We start from the raw sequence: 24,898 nt of genomic DNA, 5'->3' as shown, positions 1-24,898 counted from the left end.
ATACTTGCCATTTTTTTCAGTGCTGGCCATGAAGGGCCAATCTCAGTTGTTTACTATTACTGGATGGTGATGAAAAGTTTTTGAAAGTTTTTCTTTGTTTCAAAAGGTGGCATGAACCTATACAAAATTAAGAACCACTGTATTAGAAGCTTACTAGATAAATGAATTGAGTTAACCTTGTTAAGCCTTATATAAGAAGTAATAGTGAGAAAATTATTTCATTTTTATTCTGATGGGATTACTATATAATAGAATGCAATGTAATGATGGCTGAGAGATTTACAAATATATCTCAAAAGCTTGCTTGTATCATATTTGATACATTTTCAAATTAACTTACAAAAATATAATATACATTATATTAAGCAAAAATTGTTTAAATCCAGTAAATATTATTTTTTAATTTATCAGTTCCATTATGAACATTACTGTTACTGTTTTTTTTAAATCAGCAAAGATTTCATGGCAAAAATACATGTGCATCTCAATACAAAGGTGGCCATTTTGGAAATAACTTTACAAGAACTTCTACTTCCTGAGAGAAAGGATAATTCACTAGAAGATAGGGTACATCTAGCGCATTGTATGCAACAAGTTTTTTCAACAAATAATTAATCATGTTGATGATGTTAAAGCTTTAGAAAATCATGTATCAAATATTACATGCTAGAAAACAAAATTGGAGTTTTGTCCAATCAAATGCCCTCTAGAGTGAGAATGTTCCCTCCCAATAATGTTACCTGCCTCTGACTAACAATAGAAAGCAAATTGTGGTACATGGCTGTGACATGCAATAAAAGCTATTGGTTATTGAGCAGCAAAAATGACAAAATGCACCATAAATGTATCATAAAGCATCCAATATTACTCATGCACAAATATTATCCATGCTTCTATACATTCAAAATGGCTTGTCAAGACATGTCACGCCAGGTATTCCTGAATGAACTATGGAGTTCAGGTATAAAACTGAACAAAGCATTGCAATATAAAGAGGCAATGAAATATTATGGCCCTTTGACTTTGCATATTGTTCTTGCAGACTCCTGTACATCAATAGCATGATATAAGTTTGGTTATTGTTATTTCACAAAGCAAGAATGATCTGAAAAAAACACTATTAAGAACTGTAATGATATCTCATGACAGACAGGGGGCTCCTCTGATTCAGGCATAGGAAATGACTGATTTGTACAAATTTACTAGTGGTTATTATTACATGGCCTGACCACACTTTTAAAGGGGATTGTTTTACACCTCAAGAAATCAATAGTACAGATGTGACTTCAGTCATATCAGTAACCAAGAAAAAGCTCTTTTATTCCACATAGGAATGTTCCCCTTCTTGGTGCATTCCATGTTGAGATCACATGACCAGTCAAATATAACTCACTTTATCTCAGTAGCCCATTATCAGACACTTTCAGGCGTTGTATAAATTTGAAAAATCATGACTTTATGCTAATTACAAGTGCACCTTCGAAACACGTATACGCGAAATGACAACAGACGTAACTGGATACTTCAATAACCTTATTGTTCATTCAACTACACAAGGTCAAGTACATACATTGAGAACTGAAAATCAAATAAAAACACAAAGACGCAAAGCTACTTATGCTCAGTTCATCGAGTGCACAGCATATAACAATATTCAAATCTTATCCACAACATGAGAAATGCATGTCGCCAAGTGCGGGCTTCGAACCTCAGAGGACCAAACAGCAGTGAATAAATAATCTAGAGATCTGGAGATTGTAGGGGGACAAAAGAGATGATGCAAGGTTCAGGAACAAAATGCTTAGGGTGCTTAATAAAACATGTCTGCAGAGAACAAGGGTGAAAAAGAAAGAAAGGGCAAAGAGAAAGTGAAACAGATGAATGTAGGGGAGAGGGATGAAGGGAAAGCGAAGATGAAAGAACACTGGAGGGTGTGAACAGGGAGGAAGGTGTAATGTGGCTCTCTCGGGGTATCTCTCACAGCAGTGCCACAGATGTAGACGTCTGACTCCACGTCCTGGCAGAGATGTTACCATGGCACCAGCACAATATAAAGCACACCACTTCCAAGATGAGCACCAGCTCTCAAGACACTCAAACACAAACCTGTACGCTTGCTTGTCTTCACAAATGTTACATGGCTGCTTGTTGTGCATGTTCTCAACTGAAGCAGCACGCAGTTTAAGTGATTTTCGCAAGCGGAGAAGAAATGCACAAAACTAACTAGCCAATTTATGTCTGAAATGTAAGTTATTCAATATTATTTACTTGGCCTGTGGCCTCATGCCTATAGCCAAATCAGAGCCGTGTTGATATTCAGACCAACAGCACTCGAAACACTTGCTTGTATGATGACTCTTGAGTTGCTTCAGGGTTCTGTCAGGATTTACATTGCAATACTGTCCATCTGATTGATGTACATTACCCCTCACAAGGGTCCAATCAAAATGTACGTGGTCAAAGTCTTCAAGACTGGACCAAAGAAGGGCCTGTTTTTGAGTGGGATGTTTTATTTTGTTGTTGCACAACTGGGCAGTTGGCTGTTAGCCCAAAGTACACTTCAGTTTTAATTCAAACATTTAGCCTCTGCGTACATTCAAAGTTAATTTGACAGTGCGCGCAGATAAAGGCGGTTTGCGCGTAAGTGCTACGACTGCTTTGAGATACTGGACCATTTATCTTCAGGACTTTAGACCCATAAAGATGCTTTTATATTCCATCAGGCTCGAGTTTTACAAATGTATGTTTCTCCTGAACTCCTCACACACGCGCTCTTGACGTTCACACAGGTCACCTAAAGTTTAGCAGCGATTCTTCGTGACAGCAATGGCTAAACTATGAATGTTGCCACCTTGTGGACTAACTAATAAGTGCTAATGATTCCAGGCTTATGTGCATACTGCACATTCAGAGCACGTACGGTTAGATAAATCAGCCAGCACATGTTCACACGTACAAAAACCAAGAATTCATGGCAAATTTACCGTAAACTTTCTGCAAATTTGCCACAGATAATTTTCACATGCAAATGAGCTTTGCTGCAAACTTGCTGCAAATGGTCCATTCATCCAACATATGTGGCGAATCACAAGCTCAAATGCATGTGAAAATAATGAGTGTCAAATTTACAGCAAATTTGTGGCAAGTTTGAAACTAGCAACTTTTAAAGTAAGATTTCTGTTGATGGAATTTGCATCATTTGACCTGTAAACAGAAGCCTAGTGCTCACATCTGACGAAGTATACTTTGGGCTTAAGCAGCCCCGGTAGTGTGTTCCTTCATGCATCAATGGCGATATCATAACAGCGCTCTCCTACTAATATAGTGCTAGTTTAACCTTGCAAAATATGGATTTGAACAAGTGGTCAAACCACAAGCGGAGTCAGAATGTGTTGTTTACTAATTAAGCTAACATGTATTAGCGGTTCTTGCTGAGCGGACAATTATAAATCACCAGGAACAAAAGCTGCTCTTGCGAGCGAGACATGATGAGACCACAAGAGCCCAGCAAGAACAGACAAGCTAATTAGCTTGCTGGCTAAACACTTTATTGGCTAAACACAATTTTTCAGAGCTTGATGACACTAGGACCAACGCTAAAGAACAAACTACAAATAAACAAAACGGGACAAATCTTTTGGCAAAATTGAGATCATCCATTATTCACAGTGCTCAAGTCAGGGTCATACAAGACCAATGACTCTGAGTGAGGTACATTTCCCAAATTCCACTGCCATTACGGCATCCTGATGCTTTTCATGGCATTCCTTGAGCACTGCAGTATTTGACATGAGGTTCTCTGAAACAGTGTGTGAATGAAACTGAGAGGTTGTTATGAACGTTACACAATGAGACAAGTCACACACAATCGCACTGTCATTTTGGCCTTTGCTAATGGAACATTTAAGGAAGAGGTGATGATATAACTCCAATAGCATTGCTGAGGTTCCTAGCCATTCCCAAGCTTAGTGAAAAGATACAGGCAGGCAGATGTAATAACCATAACAACAAGTTAAGAAAATACACGTCCGACAGCGAGAGTGAGGTGCTATCACCCTCAAACGGGGGTGGAACACATGAATATTTTATCTGGATATTTGGTATATTTTGAACTCTACAGTATATAGGCTAGCTTTTGTTACATAAAACTTTTTGTCAGCCTTTTATCAAGAAACAACTTATAGACTTTGCAATGGGAAGCCAGCATACTTCTTACAAAGTAAAACAGTAAGCTACTCCATATTTCATAAAATATTAGAGATCAGCATCTCCCCATGAACAACAAAATATTTATACACACTAATGACTCACCCTGTCTTTGTCGTCAACTACGTCACACAGCACGTCATCCAGATCCAAAATGCCCCCGTCTCCATGTTCTAACCGATGAACTTGAATCCAGTAGCCTGGGTCCTGAAAAAAGAGAGTATGATGTAAGCATGTTGATAAGATAACGACAGGAACTTTTAACACACATATACAGTCTACATATATATATATATATATATATATATATATACCCAGGAGATCAGCAGTTACAGAAATACTCAAACCAGCCCATCTGAAACCAAACAATCATGCCAAGGTCCAAATCACTTAGATCACATTTAACATGTCCGCTAACGGTCTCTCTCTCCCGCATGATACTCTGCAGTCGGCCTTTAAACCTCAGAGGCTTGATTAGCCTAATACGGGACCGAGTGTGTATGATCACGACCCAGCCCCGCCCTCCGTCCTGCCACAACATTTCTCCCCATTCTGATGATTGATGTGAACATTAACTGAAGCTCCTGACCCATATCTATATGATTTTATTCACTGCACTGCTGTCACATGATTGGCTGATTAGATAATCGCATGGATGATTGTTTGGTGTCAGACCGGCTGGTTTGAGTATTTCTATAACTGATCTCCTGAGATTTTCACACAACAGTCTCTAGAATTTACTTAAAATGGTTTCATTGAGCAGCAGTTCTGTAGATGGAAACGCCTTGTTGATAAGAGAGGACAACAGAGAATGGCCAGATGAGTTTGAACTGACTCAGATAACCGCTCTGTACAATTGAGGTGAGAAGAATATAATCTCTGAATGCTATACTGAGATGTGTGTTGGAGTTGTTTTGGCAACAGAAGGGGGACCTACACAATATTAGGCAGGTGGTTTTAATGTTATGGATTATCGCTGTATATATCTTGCATACTCCGTGCATACTAAATGCTCCAATGTTGCCTTAAAATGATGTATAAGTAGGCAGCTCACTAGATTTTGGAACATTTAGAGCCAGTATGGAATGATATAAGCCTGGCTCACATACACATATTTAAATTTGACAGCAAATAACATAAATCAAACATTCCAAATGCTCATAACAGCTGCTATCAAGATGAAATTGTATGCAGAGCATGCTTAAATGTTAACAAATCCAGGCAAGAGGCTGATATATCCATACAATATTAGTGTCCACCAAGTATGCAGCCAGTTTTGCTGATATTTTTTCTGAGCTTGACTTTGTGTCCTGAGTGAACTCATCTGAACCACTGTAATCTCATAAATGGGCACAGCTGAGCAACCCACAATCAGCTTGGCACACACAGACCCTGGAAGAGCTTCAAAGAGAGATGACGACGAAGATGAAAATGGGAAAAATCGGGGTCGTACACCGATGGATTGCAAATCTCTGCTGACTACAGTGCAGTCATAGACTGGCAGTCTATGTAGGCCAGTTGACGAGGATAATCATGAGTGATCTTTAGCTTGTGAGTCTTCTTATCTAACGTCCTCTGTCTATCTCTCCGTCTTCCCCCCTAAAAGTGAAGTTTGTATTTTTAAGTGCATTTAAGACTTTGCCCTGTTTGTTTTATAGGTCCAACATGGCAACTTCTGGCTCAACCAATGGTCTCAACCAATGGTTAGTGCCGCCTGGGGAGAAATCAGAGCTCATCATCCTCTAGCCAGGAACAAAAACAAATGAAAGAGTTTGTATAAGCAAATACCCCCAACTTCTGCAATCTGTCCATTTTAAAGTTGTGTTGATGTTATACTAGGAAAAACCATGTATTCATACTGTGTATGAACTCATTTAAAGGAACATTTCTTAAGTAATTATCAACAAGATCGTCAGAGTTTTAACAGAGTTTATCTGTAAGACATTTTCTGGCCAAAACCCCAGAACAAGATTCAGCAAATTTGAACAAATTTGGCACTGAGACGACATGCAATGCTGGGCAACATTTCATCCTCCCACATTCCCTGAGGTCTTTAAAACTCAGAGACTAACACGCAGATTAAGATCAATGGACCAGTTAATCACCAAAAGATGGAGAGAAATAGAGATGAAATGAGGGCTCACAGGGCTGGTTTGAGGGAGGAGGTAAAAGAGGCAGGGCGAAGACAAGGGATGAAATATTAAGGACGAAGAGGAGGGACAGATGGAGCAGAGGAGGTAGTTAGTTTGACCTGACTTGAGAGAGAAAAACAAACACACATCTGGCCTCAACCATGGACACTGAAGTAAATTGTGTTATGATCAAACACAAACATACACACTTGAACAAGACAGTCAAACCGACTCTAACTGCGCATCCAAAACTACTGAATAATACATGTAGCCTAGAGACCAGTGTGAGCTGTAATGTCCAGAAGTATTGCTTGATTGCGAGCGACAGCTTCAAAGCTTGTTTGCTGCACTTTGTTTACCGTAATTTCAACATTATCACATAGGAAGTCGGCATGTTGTTTCTGACAGTTCAAGTACTGTAGGATTGGCCACACTCTGCAGACTTACAGATAAGTGCCATCTCCTGTCAGACATTTTGGAATCGACTCCAGTGTGTTTAACCTCCCCTGTGAAACACTTTGCGTCAGCAGCATGGGAGACCCTGATTAGGATCCTGCATTGAAACCAGGAAGTAATCACGTTCACATAATCAGTGACGAGCATGATTCGGTGGTTGCATTTTCCCCTCTAACATTGCATTGTTACTCCAATGTTAGGTTTAGTTTTAGGATTAGTGTTGGGGGTACAGGTTATAAAATATGCATTCCTCTTCACTGTATTACATTCTGCACAGCTAAAAAATAATGTGTGCGTCTCCTCCTCTGTGTGAACCAGGAACATTTGCCATTACATGATTCTGTATACTCACTTAATCTCAGTAGCTTTATTATTGGACACTTTCACTCTTGGATTAAATTAATCATGGCTGATTGTGAATAGTGAATTTCACAATGGCATCTGTAACTGAAAACTGTTGATTTTAAATGATGATGCATCCACACAACTAGGTGCCACTGTAAGTCCAAGATGAAATGAGCAAAAAGTTACTGAGTGCACCTTTAAAGATTGTCACGAAACCCGCTCCCTCGCTCTGCCCCCTCGAGCTTCCACGCTCGTTCCGCCCCCTCGAGCTCGCACGCTCATTTTGCTTCCTCGAGCTCGCACGCTCGTTTTGCTCCCTCGAGCTTCCACGCTCGTTTTGCTCCTACGAGCTCTCATGCTCGTTAGCAGGTCTCCCTCCTCGGGCTCGCATGCCCGCTCTCCTATCACCAGTATTAGTTTCACCCGCACTCGTCCCAATCACTAGATCATTAGTTTCACCTGTACTCGTCTTATCACCCCTTTATTCGTTACACTTGCACCGCTCGTTAGTTCCCCTATTTATATCACAGCACATTCGTTTCACACCCATTGGTTATTGTATTTAGTTTCCCGTGTCTTTGCCCCCCCGCTAGTCTCATCTAGTTTTGAACTCCTCTTGTCCTCCTCTTAGCTTGCCAGCTCCCCCTTGTTCCCCTGTCTTTTGCTCCCCACTAGTCCCGTCTTGTTATTCTTATTCTTATTACCCCCGGCTTTGACCCCCTACGCTCTCGTTGACCACTCTCTCCCGGATTTGCCCCTCCATTCTATTCTGATTCCCCGGCTCCGACATCACGCTCCCCTTTGACGCCTCTTCACTGGATTTGCCCTGTTTGTACTGTTGCCTGCCTTTGTTGGAATAAAGCAGTTTTCTCCGACATTGTGACTGTCTCGTCTTGTGTTTGTGTGTGCGGGTTACAAAATAACCAACCCTTACCGAAGACAGTCACAATGCCCCGCGCTGAGGATTCGCGCAGCTCACTAGAGCGGAGGTACACGTCACATTCAGCGCGAGGAGCTACTGTTTGGAAGCTTGACCAAGCGCTCGCGGCCCAGGGACAGCAGGTATGTGCTATGTCTGATTTATTTCACCCTGTTTCACCTGTGTCTGCCCCTGAGCCCGTTGATGCTCTCCATGCATCCGCGAGCGCCGTATGCTCTCCATCCCCGGAGAGGTTTTATGGCTCTTCTGACGCTAACCAAGGGTTTTTCATGCAAGGCAGCGGTTATGTAACTCATAACCCCGCCCTTGACATTATGGAGCCAGCAGCCCGACTCTTGGTTTTGCGCCAGGGGAGCCAACCCTTAGAGGCTTATGTTGTGGATTTTTGTGCCCTGGCTAACCAGGTGAATTTTGATGAGGTGGCTCTGAAAGACATTTTTCAATATGGACTGAATGAGCCAGCCACATCATTCATGCCTGGTGGTCGCTGCTCTCTCAACCTGGCTCAGTTTATTGACCTCGCCCTACTGTACGCTGGTTCCTCGTTTACTGTGGGGGAGGCAGAAACTGAACCAGCGTTCCATACCACGGCCCCGTCTCGAAGCCTACCACGGCCCCGTCTCGAAGCCTACCACGGCCCCGTCCCGAAGCCTACCACGGCCCCGTCCGAAGCCTTACGGCCCCGTCGAGCCTACGGCCCTAGTCAAGCCTTACCGGCCCTAGTCCCGAAGCCTGACACGGCCCTAGTCCCGAAGCCTGACACGGCCCTAGTCCCGAAGCCTGTCACGGCCCCAGTCCCGAAGCCCGACACGGCCCCATTCCCGAGGCCTGTCACGGCCCCAGCCTCGAAGCCTGGCACGGCCAGCGAGTCAACGCCCATGCCCGCCACGGCCAACGAGCCAGTGCCCATGCCCGCCACGGCCAACGAGCCAGTGCCCATGCCCGCCACGGCCAACGAGCCAGCGCCCTTGCCCGCCACGGCCAATGAGCCAGCGCCCATGTCTGCCACGGTCAGCGAGCCAGCGCCTGTAGCCTCGACCGCCCCAGAGCCAGCGCCTGTAGCCTCGACCGTCCCCATGGCCACATCCCCTGTTGGCCGAAGACGTCAGAGAAGAGGGCCCCTTCTCCCCAGTCTCGTCTTGTGCTCAAGACCGCAGAGGTTCCCTCAGAGTCTTCCACGACTCTGCCGGGCTCTGCTCCGCCCCAGAGTCTTCCACGACTCTGCTGGGCTCTACTCCGCCCTCAGAGTCTTCCACGACTCTGCCGACCTCTACTCCGCCCTCAGTCTTCCACGGCTCTGCCGAGCTCTGCTCCGCCCTCAGAGTCTTCCACGGCTCTGCCGGGCTCTGCTCCACCCTCAGAGTCTTCCACGACTCTGCCAGCCTCTGCTCCGCCCTCAGAGTCTTCCACGGCTCTGCCAGCCTCTGCTCGCCCCTCAGAGCCCTCGCGGCCTCCGCCTCACGAGCCTCCCAAGGCTCCTCCTTCCAAGCCTCTCAGGGCTTCTCCTCCCGAGTCTTTCAAGGCTCCTCCTCCCAAGCCTCCCAGAGCTCTACCTCCCAAGCCCCCCAGGGTTCTGCCTTTCAAGTCTCTCGAGCCTCCCAGAGCTCTACCCCTCGAGCCTCCCAGAGCTCCGCCTCTCAAGCCTCCCAGGGCTTCTCCTCTCGAGTCTTTCAGGGCCCCCCCTCCTTCCAAGCCTCTCAGGGCTTCTCCTCTCGAGACTTTCAGGGCTCCACCCCTCAAGCCTCTCACGGCTTCAGCCTGCTCTCGAGTCTTTCATGGCTCCACCCCTCAAGCCTCTCACGGCTTTGCCTCTCGAGTCTCTCAGGGCTCCTCCCTCTCTCAAGCCTCTCAGGGCTTCCCCTCTCGAGTCTTTCAGGGCTCCTCCTCCCCTCGAGTCTTTCATGGCTCCACCCCTCAAGCCTCTCACAGCTTCATCTCCCGAGTCTCTCAGGGCTCCTCCTCCTCTCAAGCCTCTCAGGGCTCCGCCCCCCAAGCCTCTCGAGCCTTCCAGGACTCTGCCACTAGAGCCTCCTACGGCTCCGCCTCTCGGGCCTCCTATGGCTCCCCCTCCAGAGCCTCCCACGGCTCCACCTCCCGAGCCTCTCACGGCTCTGCTCCCAAAGACTCCAGAGCTTTCTATGGCTCCGCCTCTCGGGCCTCCTACGGCTCTACCCCCCGAGACTACAGAGCCTGCCAGGTCGTCGCCTCGGGGACCTCCCATGGCGCCACCTCCCTTGGCTCCACCTCCAGAGCCTTCCAGGCCTACCTCGCTAGAGCCTCCCACGGCGCCACCGTCATTGGCTCCACCTCCTGAGCCTTCCAGGCCTTCGCCCCTAAAGCCTCCTTCGGCTCCACCTCCAGAGCCTTCCAGGCCTCCACCTCCAGAGCCTTCCAGACCTACCCCCCTAAAGCCTCCCTTGGCTCCACCTCCAGAGCCTTCCAGGCCTTCACTCCTAAAGCCTCCTTCCGCTCCACCTCCAGAGCCTTCCAGGCCTTCACCCCTAAAGCCTCCTTCGGCTCCACCTCCAGAGCCTTCCAGAACCCCACCTCCAGAGCCGCCTACAGTGCCGCCTCTGATGGCACCGCCTTTCACGGCTCAGCCCGGACTTCCTGACCCCCTTCCTGTCCTGTGGCCTCTTCCCTGGCCTCCGGACCCTATTCCTGTCCGGTGGTCACCTTCCAGACCCCCGGACCCAGTCCCTGTCCTCCAGTCGCCTTCCAGAACCCCTGACCCAGTCTCTGCCCTATGGCTGCCCCCTAGATCTCCTGACCACCCACCTGTCCGCTGTCCCCCCTGACCTTGCCTTGAAACTGCCCATTGACCCCATGGACTGTCTCATGGACCCCTTGGACTGCCCTCAATTTTGTTTGTGTGTTTTGTGGGTTGTCTGTTCAGGGGTTTTTTGTTTGTTGGGATCGTCCAGCACCACTTCCCAGAGGTCGCGCTCCTCGCAACCGAGCGCGGCCGTCAGGAGCCGTCCGTTTTAGAGGGGGGAGTACTGTCACGAACCCCGCTCCCTCGCTCCGCCCCCTCGAGCTTCCACGCTCGTTCCGCCCCCTCGAGCTCGCACGCTCATTTTGCTCCCTCGAGCTTCCACGCTCATTTTGCTCCTACGAGCTCTCATGCTCGTTAGCAGGTCTCCCTCCTCGGGCTCGCATGCCCGCTCTCCTATCACCAGTATTAGTTTCACCCGCACTCGTCCCAATCACTAGATCATTAGTTTCACCTGTACTCGTCTTAACACCCCTTTATTCGTTACACCTGCACCGCTCGTTAGTTCCCCTATTTATATCACAGCACATTCGTTTCACACCCATTGGTTATTGTATTTAGTTTCCCGTGTCTTTGCCCCCCCGCTAGTCTCGTCTAGTTTTGAACTCCTCTTGTCCTCCTCTTAGCTTGCCAGCTCCCCTTGTTCCCCTGTCTTTTGCTCCCCACTAGTCCTGTCTTGTTATTCTTATTGTTATTACCCCGGCTTTGACCCCCTACGCTCTCGTTGACCACTCTCTCCCGGATTTTGCCCCTCCATTCTATTCTGATTCCCCGGCTCCGACATCACGCTCCCCTTTGATGCCTCTTCACTGGATTTGCCCTGTTTGTACTGTTGCCTGCCTTTGTTGGAATAAAGCAGTTTTCTCCGACATTGTGACTGTCTCGTCTTGTGTTTGTGTGTGCGGGTTACAAAGATTTATAAATTATTGTTAAAAGTCTATTTAACTTTGGGGAAAATGAATAGGATTTTTATTTCTGGAACCCAACTGTTGCTTTGTAAATTAGACATAAATTAGGCGGTGTTACTTTCAAATGCAGTTATATGTCATGCGTTATAGCTTTATTAAAGTTCAAATAATATGGAAGCAGATCATGTAAATAACAAACTGTCAGTACCTCTTCTATGAGCTGCGTGAAGTGTCCGGATCTAAGGAGCAGAGATTGAAACTGCACCCGACTGAACACACTGTCGCGGGGATGCTCATCCCTCGAGCGCGCATGCTTGCTGCAGCTAGATTATAACGTGATGGCTCACATCTTATCAAATTATAATATATGTGTCACTGTGCATTTCTTATCATTAAGAAAATTGGCAATATGCGGCTTTATTAATAAGAGAGTTTTTTGTGAGTTAAAGATGGATTAAAGTGAACAGAAATGTGAGAGAGGGTAGTCTTCACCCCATTATACACGACAACAAAATATGTTTTTGATTTGTTTTGGCTTGTTTTCCAATATAAATATGCAAAACTCTTTTAAAACAACCTACATTTTCTTTAGCAGCTATATTGCAGACACACAAAAAAATCTGAGAATGTTGGATATAATATTAAAAATACAAATATTTTAAAATATCTAAAAATGATGTAAAAAGATGTATTCACCTGAGAAGCAGCATATAAGATATTTAGACTTGATAGTATACTTTTTCTGAATGAAATTGTATAAAAACTATTTTCTTGCTTTAATTCAGTGAATGTCATTTTGAGGTGTTTATAAAAGATGATTTTGTCCTCTTTATTTTTAGTAAGCATATTTAATGCAACCTTTTAAGTCAGGACACAAGCTGAATAATCGGCTAAGAGCTAATGATTAATCGATCCAATAATCGCTGAATAGTCGAATAATCGTTCTAATAATCATTAGATTAATCGATTATCAAAATAATCGTTAGTTGCAGCCCTAATGGAGATGTGATGATGGATGGAGTTTACATTCCAGGACGGTTTGAGATCATAGCAGAAAGGGACACCAATGCATCATTTATTTCCCTACAAACGAACAGCTGAAGGATCTTGGCTTCAAATACACGTCGAGAAGCGCATCTCCATCCAGGGTATACAAAGTTGGAAGGAGAGAAACAAAATCTGCAGCCAGCTGCAGTGCTTGTTCAAATATTGTTCTTTTCATGAGTGTTTTCTTCTCCATTTCATTTTTTTTTCAGATCTGAATGAGCTCTAAGCAAATGTAAGTTCATAAGTTATCTGCAGACCGCCGTTCCATTGTCAAAGCAGAAACATTTTACAGGGGAAAATGCCAGTAAAATGGAGATTAACTCATAAAGAAAACTAATTTGAATCAAACAAAGAGTCACAAATCTTTTCCAAACTAACCACAAGCTTCTCGTTAGCAACATCAGGGAGGTTGGCGATGTGTCATGACACTTTCAATGGCTTTAAAGCAACTTCTGTATCAAAGACCTATTGTGAGCAGCACACCCGAGGCAAGAGGCATGAGAGAATGCTGGTTTACCCTGAGTAAAGTGCAAATACACCTTGCTTTTAAAGCTGAATGTTTGATCGTCTAGGGAAAAGCACAGCCAGTCACATGTTTGAACACAACCACCCATTCTTTATTCTTACTGTATTTTCTATATTACAGAATAATAGCAAATTCATCAAAACTATAAAATAATGCAAATTAAAGTATGTATATGAATTATGTAGTGACCAGAAAGAACAAAATCTTATATTTTAGCTTCTTAAATATAAGAAGCCTAGTCAAAGTTTTAGTTGGGTGCACCAGTTCCAACTCAACCATTAAAAAATTTTTTTTTTTTAAAAAGATAATCAGGTAACACTTTACATCAATGTTCCCTTTAATAAGGGTTTATAATGGGGTTCATTAATGACAAATAATTCATTTAAAGATGCATTATAAATCATTGCAGTTACAGCAACATGCATAAAAAAGGGCGACTTTCATCCAATACAGTTTGCCAAATAGTGAGCATTTTCACTTAAATGTTATAAAATGCTTGATAAATACCGGTAGTGTATTTGCATACTTATTTAAATCTTAAACATAAAATGCCCTAATTAATGATTTGTAACAATGTAACAAAATATACTATTAAAGTGAGATTAAAAGGAGGGATCATGTCATTTCACCACAGTTCACCACAGTTCACTTTGTGTTTATATGAATTACTTTAATGTCTTGATTCTTTTGTGTCATCACTTTCCTTGTCACGTTGATGGTGAATGGTCTGCACTTATATAGTGCCTTTTTTAACCTTATCAGCTAGCAAAGCGCTTTACACTGTGTCCCATTTACACACACACTCACAGTCATACACCAATGACGAAGAGCTGCCATGCAAGGCGCTAGTGTGGGGTCAACTTGGGATTCAGTGTCTTGCCCAAGGACGCTTCAGCATGTGGAGTCATGTGGGCTGGGAATTGAACCGCCAACCCTGCGATTAGTGGCCGACCTGCTCTACCAACTGAGCCACAGCCTCCCCTGTCACAAAAAGAAGTGGTGCCACAACTTACCTAGTCCTAGTTACCTAAAGTCCTCTATAAAACACTTTTCATGTCTTCATGCTCATTCACAACACATATAATATAATAAACCCTGATATCCATTAAGCCATACTGAACTTTATGTTCATAGATTTCTAATGTTGGTTAAGGTATCTTTTCATAGGTTACTAATGCTGAAAAAGTGTTATTAAGCATTTATTACATGTCAGCTATAAATGGCTAACTATTTGGAAGGTATAGTTACCCTTTATGCATGTTGTTATAAGCACATATTAATGATTTATAATCCCTTTATAAATGAACGCATGGAACATGTAGCAAAGTGTTCAGATGTAGGCACAATTTATTATTGTCAACACAGCATAACTTCTGTCAAGTGTGTTAAAACTTTTTTTGTATATGCAAGGTAAAGTTAAACATGCAGTATCAAGATCTTGGGTTGCAACCTTTTTTGGTTAAACACATTCTCTATTGTTTCCTGAATTCATCTTTCAACTGATGAGTCATTTTACATTCCTCAAGTGCAGATAAAATCACTACAGAGCTAATTTCTGCCACCACTGTTACGACACTAGATGTCTCAAAACTGTCTGAGAACAAGGAGACACTTGTTCCTGTTGTACTAGAATGACAAGCATTACATTTGTGCACCTGTTCCAAATGGGCTGTTTTAGTGTCTGTAGCTTTAAATTCAAAGGAGCTGTTGCTCCCCACACCCCTTTCTGGAAGTGGGCTGTGCCTTTCCGACTGGTGCCATGGATACACCGGCGACAACAAATTATAAATAACACAGAGAACATACTAAGTCAATTATCTTACTGTATTGTGCATAACGTAAGGTCGAGTTATGAAATATGAAAAACAGCTATAGTTGTCGAAAATCCATAATCTTTTCATAATCATTTTTGAAATAATGACCGGTTTTACTACATGGAAATCTTCATTGCATGACCACTCAAATGTGACAGTGGAGGATGCCAATCAGTTTATATTGTAACCGAAACAGAGCTACAGCTTCATTGGTATGGAATAAGGTAGTTAGGGACTAGTTTCTACATTACACAAAGCACAATGTTTTCACAACAAGCTTGTATGGATCCATCCTTGATCCTTAACTTTGAAGCAAATCCAACCTTGTGTAGACCATCGATGATGAAGCAGTCCAAGTTAACACAAGCAGCTCTAGTGAGGAGATAAATATGGCGGACTGCACGATGCTTGCTCAGGTTTTAATGAGGGCAGATCTAAGCTACTCAAGCGGATCTCTTCGCCAGCTGTGGTACCTTTCCCCTTTTGATATCATAAGGTGCTGCAAACCTGAATGGCTCATTCGGAGACACCGTTTATTATTGATGGGGAAAGGAAAGTAACAAGGGGATGGTCTTCTACCATATATTGTGGTTGTCTACACACACTGGGGAAAAAAATGAAAAAGTGGATTTTGCATATGTCCCCTTTAAACTCAAAACAATTATACTGAAATTATATGAACTGGCGATACCTAAAAGACGGGGCGACACATAAAAATACAGGTATAATGTGATATAACTGCATTGAGGCAACACCAAACTATTACTCTGGAGTACTTCACTGATTCTTTTAACGATTCATTGAATAATGTAACATATGGGAATGTGTGAGCTCCAGTTTCGGGGTGAAATATCCACAGAGGGCACAAAAAGCGAGTTGTATTGAAATAAATCAGGAATGCGTATTTTAGTAACCCTACACCCCTAATCCCAACCCTAACTCTAAACATCAGTGGAGTGAAAATGTGATTTCAGAGTGAAAATGCAACCTCCCAATCATGCTCTTCATTATTCATGTGAACACAATTACTTCCTGGTTCCAGTGGGACCAGAACCTGTGTCACAGAGGTTGCTCGTGCAACAGTAGCGCTAAATCAGTAGCGCTAGAGCGACATGTGGTCATGCCAAAATTAAGGTATTAACACAGGTGGCTCTTGTCAGTAATTCAGCTGAATTTGGGGATGATTTTAGGGCACATGAACATTCAGAAGCAATATGTTGATTTACAGAATGATCGTGTTGAAATGATTTGAATCAAAGAGTAATGCAGATGTACATAAAGCTTAGTCAAAATTAATCTGCACATGTGTACATATCTAATCTTGCAAATTCCTCCAATGAAAATTATTCCTTTTTGGTTTTGCTATTAAACAAGCAGTTAAAATAAAAGGAAGTCCTTGTTGTTAAACTAGTATGTTTGTCGGTTCCTCACATCTTGTCTGAAGAAGAATATTCAAGAGTTAGAAACAGTAATTTAATTATCTATGATTGCTGGCATTATTTCTAATTATTCTTTTGGACCTTTTCAGCTTTGGCTTTACAGAGCTTAACAGTCTCTCACACCTGAAAGTTAACCCATTTGTTGACTTAATAATTAAACAATTCATTACTTTCTGATTAATTAAAATGTTAGCTTTTCATCCTTTATATATCAGTTAAGAATCTAATTTTCATGTTTCATCCAGGCGTTGTTTTGAGTACAAAACACAGCTTCTTGCATTAAACAAAAACTGTAACTCACCAGAACCTACTTTGGAATTTTGTAACAGCGGTTATAAATGCAAATAAATCCTTTTGTGATGTCACTAAACTGATGTTTGTGAATGACTGGACTATAATAAGCATCTAGAAGTATATCAAGTCATCCATAGTTTTGAACTTTAATAATATAATTACAAGCTATTTCACCTCCAGTTCAAAAACTCTTGGTCACTTGTCGCTGCAAAGTGCTTTCATTGGGAATGCCCCTTAACCAACATCAAAGCAACATCTTGGGTGAATTCTAGATACAGAACTTTAATTTCAGATGTTGTTGAATTGGTAGTGCAATTGTGATGTGCTAATTAACTTGCCTTGAGCTTATTAAATAAATCAAGATGAAACTCTTTAAATCTGTATCTAATAAACTAAAAACACAGTTGTGCAACCATGAGATATATGAATCGGTTTATTGTTTGCTAACTTTAATCTATTATCACCACCACGCTGTGACAACATTACACACAAAGCACAGAACTGTAATCAAAAAGTGTTGATAAGCATATATTTCCAGAGGCCTATTGCTCATTAATAGCCAATAGGTCTGCATGTAAAGGCATGTTCGAGAGAGCATGTGTTCACCAGTGTAATTAAGTGACAAAACTAGCACTCATACAACATCAAGTTTCACGAGCACAGAAGACACACACTGTACGCAGGTCTTAAGGGACACAATGTGATGTAGACTTCACTGTATAAGAGGCGGACAATTCACTTTCCTAGACAGATCTGCCGTGCTGAGACTTGCCTTGCTGCTTATTCAAGAATCAAATGCCAATTTAACTTCATATTCTTGGGTTTAGTCAGTAAACAGCCTGTTATGGAAGATCTGAATAGAGAGATTAATGTGAATGGTGCATCTTTTAAAAGCTGTTATGAGGTCATTGTTAAATCAAAATACTTTTGATTGTATTCATTTTAAATCTACACTTTAAAAAACAAATTTTTTGTACAAGAAACTTGTTTAGTAAAGCACAGGTTAAGGGTGCAAAATGACCTTTCATTTCAATTAATGTTGCCGTACTTGTGTAACTTTTATAAATACACCCCTCTCACACATTCTGTGCTGTATATTCTCAAATGCACACCACAAATGATTTGTAAACACATTGAATCCACCTAATCTTGCTTTTCATTTCATATTCTATCAGTATTGTGTATTTGTTCACCATTCCTTTCTATTTAAAGCATCAAACTGACTCTAAAACACAATGTACACAACCCTCGCTATAATTTGGCAATTAAACTGACCATATCTCTACTATTCTTCTAGTACTAGTTATAATGCCTTTGTAAGTGAAGGTATATGAATTATTGATAAAAATGAATAGTTAAAACAAAAAATATTAATGTTAAAATCTACATGGCTGAGTAGTGTGTATTGTAAGTGTATAGTGCGTCAATTGGGACACACCAATTGTTATTGTGCCTCTAGTGTTCAAATGCTGGTAAACTAACGTGCTTCTATGAGACTAGGTAGAAGAAAAAAACATACAGTTTTTCAAAATTACATGGGAAAATGAATTAAATGAAATGCCAGAATTTTCCTATCTGGATGAACTATAACTTTAAAATATGTTAGCTTAAAAGCCTGCTTGCATGTGATCAAAACACATTAAAAACAGCACTAATTGGAGTCACATGATGCCATGCAAGGATCGGATGTGTGAACGGCGAGCTCTGCGCACTTTGCTAGTTTTAACACTTTTAATGACATAAACCAGTGAGATTTGACACACTCTGTTCTATAACTGTTCTGGGAGGAGAATTAAAAAGACATTAAGCTGATGCCCTCGAGCAGACTGCGAGCCTGGGAGTCGACTTAGTCGGGGAAGTGTGTGAAATGCGGCGAGAGATGTTGAACATGTCGGCAATGCTGACGTAGGTCGTTGCTGACTTGGAGGGTTTTGCTGCGATACGTTGATCGAACACTGCCTTGGAGGCCAAGTTCACTGAGGTGGTTACAAGAGTTTCAGATGTCGAGAAATTGATCGATTACATGGAGTCATCAGAGAGGAAATTATCTGCTAATCCGCCAGCGACCAAGGTGGATTTGGAGCATGTCTGGGAGAAGTTGGAGGACATGGAGAACCACAGCTGGTGGAATAACGTCCATATTGTCGGAATTACTGAGGGCAAAGAGGGACAGGATATGGTGAAATTCCTGGATGGGCTCCTTCCGAATCTGCTCGACATAGCAGGCCATAAGCTGGAAATCGAGCGAGCTCACAGGGTTCCTGCTCGGCCATCAGCAGAGAGAGGCAGGCCCCGATCAATTCTGGCCAAATTCCGCAGATCTTCTGATAAACATCATGTGTTACGCGAGGCGAGGAGTAAAGGAAGGAAAAACCACAGCATTTTGTTGTTCCCAGACTTTGCAAATTCAACAAGAGAGAAATGTGATCAATTCAAGGAATGCAAGAAATTTAAATCAATGGAAGATTGCTTTTGCTCTGATATTCCTGGCTAAATTGAGAATAGATATTAAGGATGGTAGTAAAACATTTGCATGCCCAAAGCAAGCAATGTCCTTCATAAAGTTAATGGAGTAAGTCATTTTGTTTAACTCACGTTGCATCCCATTCGCTTGACTGTTTGAAGAATCTACTTGCTCTTTTTGTGATGGTTCTGCCTAGCAGCTGGAGTTTATTTTGTGAAGTGACACCTTTAGGACAGTTTTATGGATGAATACACATGCTCTTTGTGCTGATTCCTCCTATTTGTTGGAGTTTATTTTGTGGAGTATTTCTTGCAAAATTATTGGAATGATTAAGTCATTTGTTTGCAGTCATGTTGCAGCCGAGTGGACTGGCTCACTGAACATTCTTTTGACAAATCTGCAAGATTTTTTTTTGTGTGCTGGTTCCTCCTAGCAGCTTCAGGACAGTTTTATGGATGAATCTACATCCTCTTTGTGTTTATTCTGCCTAAAGGCTGGAGTTTGTTTTATAGATGATCTTTTGCCGTATCTCACACTTGAGTAATCTGCAGGCATATTTGTCGCAGGGGTTCTTTAGGCGTGCACGGACACGTTTTTCTTTTTTCTGTTTGTTTGGTTCTGGGGGAAGTTTGGGTTTTGATGGTTGCACTAATGTTGGACTGTGGTCTTTATGATCTTGTTTTGACAAACAATCTATTTTTTTTCTTATATGTCAATATGTCAGATGTTAATATGTGTGGATTGTCTCTCTCCATGTGGAATGTGAATGGGTTGGGACACCCCATAAAAAATAAGGAAGTTTATTTCTCTTCTTAAGCATAAGAAATATGATACAGTGTTTATTCAAGAAATGCGCCTTTCTCCACAAGAAGCTGAAAAATGTGGATAGATATAGGGTGGGCATTTGTATTTTATAGTCCTGGCTTGAGTAAGAGCAGGGGATTCATTACATTGATAAGTAAACATCTACAATTCAAATGTCTCAAACAGAGTAAAGATAAATTAGGAAGAGTCAGAGCGCTGAATGTTGTCTAATGGTCTCAGGGAATTGACCCAATTGAAATACACATATAATACTATTTTGTCACAGAAGGTGGAGTTTTGGCTATTCAAGGCAAAACAATCATACTTTGAGTCGGGGGACAAGGCAGGGAAACATCTGGCTAGATATATAAAACAGTGAGAGTCTTTTTCTACCATTCCCTCAGAGAAATCTGCTGGTGGTGAAATATTTACCTCAGCTATTGATATTAATAATGCTTTTAAAGAATTGTTGATCTCTACAGATCCACATATATGTCTACAGATGACGGTATTAGAAACTTTGCGGAACCATTAGAACTTCCTAAACTAACAACTGAGCAAAAAAAATCTAATAATAATAAACTTGGAGGAGCTTGGTGGGGTAATTAAGGCCTTGCCTACAGGCTGAATTTTGTACATCTTATGCTACAGAACTGACTTCTAACTTTTGCTAGAAGTTTAAACTGAATCAGTAAAGAATGGAAAGCTTCCACCAACCATGACACGTCAAGCCTGGATCATACTGATTCTTAAAAAGGACAAAGATCAAAGCATGTGTAAGAGTTAATGTCCAATTTCCCTGATCCAGCTAGATGTTAAAATATTGTCAACAATTTTGGCTAACCGATTAAGTAAAGTTATAACATCTCTTATACAAATAGATCAGGCGGGGGTTATTCAGGGCCATAGCTCTTCTGATAACATTAGGCTGTACGGGTTCAGAAATACTTTTAATGGATGAATTACGTTACTTTATAGACACACTGTGTTAAGATCCAAGATTTTTGGTTGAGGATTCAGAGTTCTATGTGTGACGTTTTGGACACTTAAATGTAATTTTGCCCCATAATCTGTATTGTAGGCGATGGAGCGTTCATTAATATAGGGGATAAATACATAAAAAATTGGGTCCTAGCCAGTATTATGATCGGCAGACAAGTTATCTTTAGGGGATGGAGCGCCCTCAGGAGTGGTGCACATAGATGGGCAGGGCACTTGAAGAAATGTCATATAGAAGGCTGGGCAATTTGGATTTATTTAATTAAAAAATGGGGCAGCTATTTGGGCTTTTTAGAAGGCTCAAGGGAAGGGCCGTGGAGAGAGATGTGTAATTTTAAATGTGTGTGATTATTATATATATATATATATATATATATATATATATATATATATATATATATATATATATATATATATAATTTTGGTGTGTGTGTTTGACCACAGGGATATTGTTGAGGGTCAGAGTGAGGTTGGGGGTTGGGAGGGGGAAAGGGAAAGGGAATAATGGTGGTTAAACGAGGATTCTGTTTCATTGGTCTGAATCAATAAAAAATGTTAATCAGAAAGGAAAAAAAACAGCACTAATCAATCTTAATCATAAGGTTTCTAAGGCTGCACTTCAATATTTAGGCTCAACTTGGTTCTGTCATTGATATAACTGATATCAATGACAGAATCAAGTTACCCAACACTTGACTTATTCACTCTGTTTGTCCATTGAAACACCAAATTAACCTAAATTTGATTCTGTTGAAATTGGACACAAAGCATTGCTACAAGGCCCATAAAAACACTAAGCTCAGTCACTGACATCCTGAAACTGGGCTTCGTTTAGAGAAGAGTTCACAGAGGACACAGGAAAAGATGAAGGGAACAACAATTTCACTAACGAGGAAAGAATGAAGAGGGAAGAAAGCTGCTGAGTTAAGCCTTGGGTCTTAGCCTCAACTTACAATGTGTTTGCCAAAGGCTTTCATAGGGCAAAAGCCAACATCATGCTAGCTGTACTGGTGCATATTTAAGAGACACCAGATCCAAAACTTCTGAGCCATTGCAAACAACAGGATGAAGAGTACGCCATGACACCAGCTTCAGTATATTACAAGTTTATCTCTGAAAAAACAATAGAGAAATAGATAACAATGCATCCTGAGGGTGAACAAATTATTACAGAATGAGCGTATCCTTGGTTGCACTATTCCTTTAATCATTGTTCTGCTATGCATGTCTTTTTTTTTTTACATACCAATTCAGAGAACTCTCTCTTGAGATTCTCTCGATTTGGACTGTTGATTTGGCCTGACTTTTGAAGAGGAGCGATTGTGTAAGTGTGATGTCATGTTTTGAAAACTGCTGTTTAATAAATGATGTCTGTGCACACAGTAATCTCAGCAGTTTGCTCAGACAGCATGGAGTAGGACTCCTCACAATGTGCTGTATGTGAGCAGGATGCTGGGATAATTACCACAGCAATGAGCTTTTAAAATCACATAAGGATCCAATTGAATGAGCCTATAATTATACATAATTAAAGCAGTTAAGGCATTAGAGATGAGATGTATCTGTCTGTAGTCTGGGGTTTGGGGAGGTGGGAAGAATGTGTGTATATGTAGCACTTTTAAAAGGGGTTTCAGGAGATAAATTAAAGGGGGTGTTGAGCGTCCATCATGGAGGAATATCAAAAGAAGCTGTAAAAGTCAATAAATAATCTCTAAAATCACCTACAGATCCATACAGGAGTGTGTATCACAAAAAGTATTTATCTACTCTTAAACTACAGTTATCATCAAAAAATACTCCACATGCAGCAATGACAGATCCTTGCATTCTAGCTGTCAGTTTCTCCAGATACTCAGGTGACATTTCACTCCACACTACCTGTAGCACTTGCCATAGATGTGACTGTCTTGTCGGACACTTCTCATGCACCTTACAGTCTAGCTGATCCCACAAAAGCTCAATGGGGTTAAGATCCATAACACTCTTTTCCAATTATCTGTTGTCCAGTGTCTGTTTTTTTGTCCACTCTAACCTTTTCTTTTTGTTTTTCTGTTTCAAAAGTGGCTTTTTCTTTGCAATTCTTCCCATAAGGCCTGCACCCCTGAGTCTTCTCTTTACTGTTGTACATGAAACTGGTGTTGAGCGGGTAGAATTCAATGAAGCTGTCAGCTGAAGACATGTGAGGTGTCTATTTCTCAAACTAGAGTCTCTGATGTACTTTTCCTCTTGTTTAGTTGTACATCTGGCCTTCCACATCTCTTTCTGTCCTTGTTAGAGTCAGTTGTCCTTTGTCTTTGAAGACTGATGTGAACAACTTTGTATGAAATCTTCAGTTTTTTGGCAATTTCACGCATTGTATAGCCTTCATTCCTCAAACAATGATTGACTGACGAGTTTCTAGAGAAAGCTGTTTATGTTTTGCCCTTTTTGACCTAATATTAACCTTAAGACATGCCAGTCTATTGCATACTGTGGCACTCAAAACACAAGGACAATTTTAAGCTTCATTTAACAAACCAAATAGCTTTCAACTGTGTTTGATATAATGGCAAGTGATTTTTTTAGTACCAAATTAGCAATTTAGCATAATTACTCAAGGATAAGGTGTTGTAGTGATGGCTGCTGGAAATGGGATCTGTCTAGATTTGATCAAAAATGACTTTTTTCAAAAAGTGATGGTGCTGTTTTTTACATCAGTAATGTGCTGACTATACTTTGGGATCAGCTGAATCCCACTTTGGTGAACTAAAGTAACAATTTCCTTCCGAAACAACAAAATCTGTACATTATTCCAAACCACAGTTAATCTCTGGTTTAATGACGAAACTGGATCATACAGTTTGGCAAAGAAAATAAGCGGCAAATAGACATGCGCAGTAACCTCCGCTAATGCATCTGTATCGCTCTGTAGACATGCTCTGCCTGTTTCACATGGGTCACCTTTCTATAGAGAGAAGCTGTCCTGTTTTTTTTTGTCTTTAAGTATGTTAAATCAGTTGATGACATCACAGTTCTGCTGTTGAAAATGGCAAGCTGATAAAACAAGATACAAGATAGAGAGTCATTCAAGTCTCCTGATTGGGAACGTTCTTGCAGTCAATCACAACAGCGATGGTCATAAAACCTTTACAAAACGGCTTGTGGACAAATGTATAGTATGTGTTATTTGACCTTATTTCAATGACTTAAAATGTTTTTTTTTTTTTCAAAAACCAAACATAAACGTTATTTTCTCAAAAATACAAACATGTACACACATGTTGCTCACATATTATTGTAGCCCAGTTTGTGCTGAATACAGTGTTATCAGACTTTAGCCATTAATATGTTTTTAAGCAACTGAAAAAAGCACAAATGTCAAGGCATGTCAAAACTTCTCCAGGGCCCAAAACACCCTCAAACCTCAGAGGGTTAAGCTGACATTACCAGAGGATAGATAGCGTGCGGCACACACAGAGCCGCAGGTGAGCCCGAAACAGCACACAGACACAATCCCTTCCATCTTTAAGGAACTCAGAGCTAGTTCAATAACCAAAGATCTTGGAATGTTCATTGCCAAGTTCAATGTTCAAGTTTTTTTGACCAAGTCCATTGATGAAGATGTGGGAATTCCACATATTATTAAAACTACTCCTTCTAGGATCCATTTTAACAGCAAGGTTATTCCTTCTATATTGATGTAGAACATACGAATGTTGAATTTATGTTGAGTTGTGTATGAAATGCACTTTATGTTGATCCATGTAGCATA

The 24,898-nt window shown here is 41.5% G+C and overlaps 1 protein-coding gene across 3 annotated transcripts in view; it reads right to left on the bottom strand.

Annotated features, from left to right (window-relative positions):
- The window catches only part of LOC127635303 (partitioning defective 3 homolog), a 605,753-nt gene that overhangs the window by 518,304 nt on the left and 62,551 nt on the right, over positions 1 to 24,898 (bottom strand). For all 3 annotated transcript variants that reach the window (XM_052115228.1, XM_052115230.1, XM_052115229.1), the window contains exon 2: positions 4,312 to 4,413. In XM_052115228.1, the coding sequence (XP_051971188.1) occupies positions 4,312 to 4,413 (102 nt within the window). The remainder of the gene's footprint in view (positions 1 to 4,311; positions 4,414 to 24,898) is intronic.

Source organism: Xyrauchen texanus, chromosome 42 (assembly GCF_025860055.1).
Source record: "Xyrauchen texanus isolate HMW12.3.18 chromosome 42, RBS_HiC_50CHRs, whole genome shotgun sequence".
Lineage (NCBI taxonomy): Eukaryota > Metazoa > Chordata > Actinopteri > Cypriniformes > Catostomidae > Xyrauchen > Xyrauchen texanus.
Note: the sequence above shows the minus strand (reverse complement) of the source record. Positions and strands in the feature narration are given on the sequence as shown.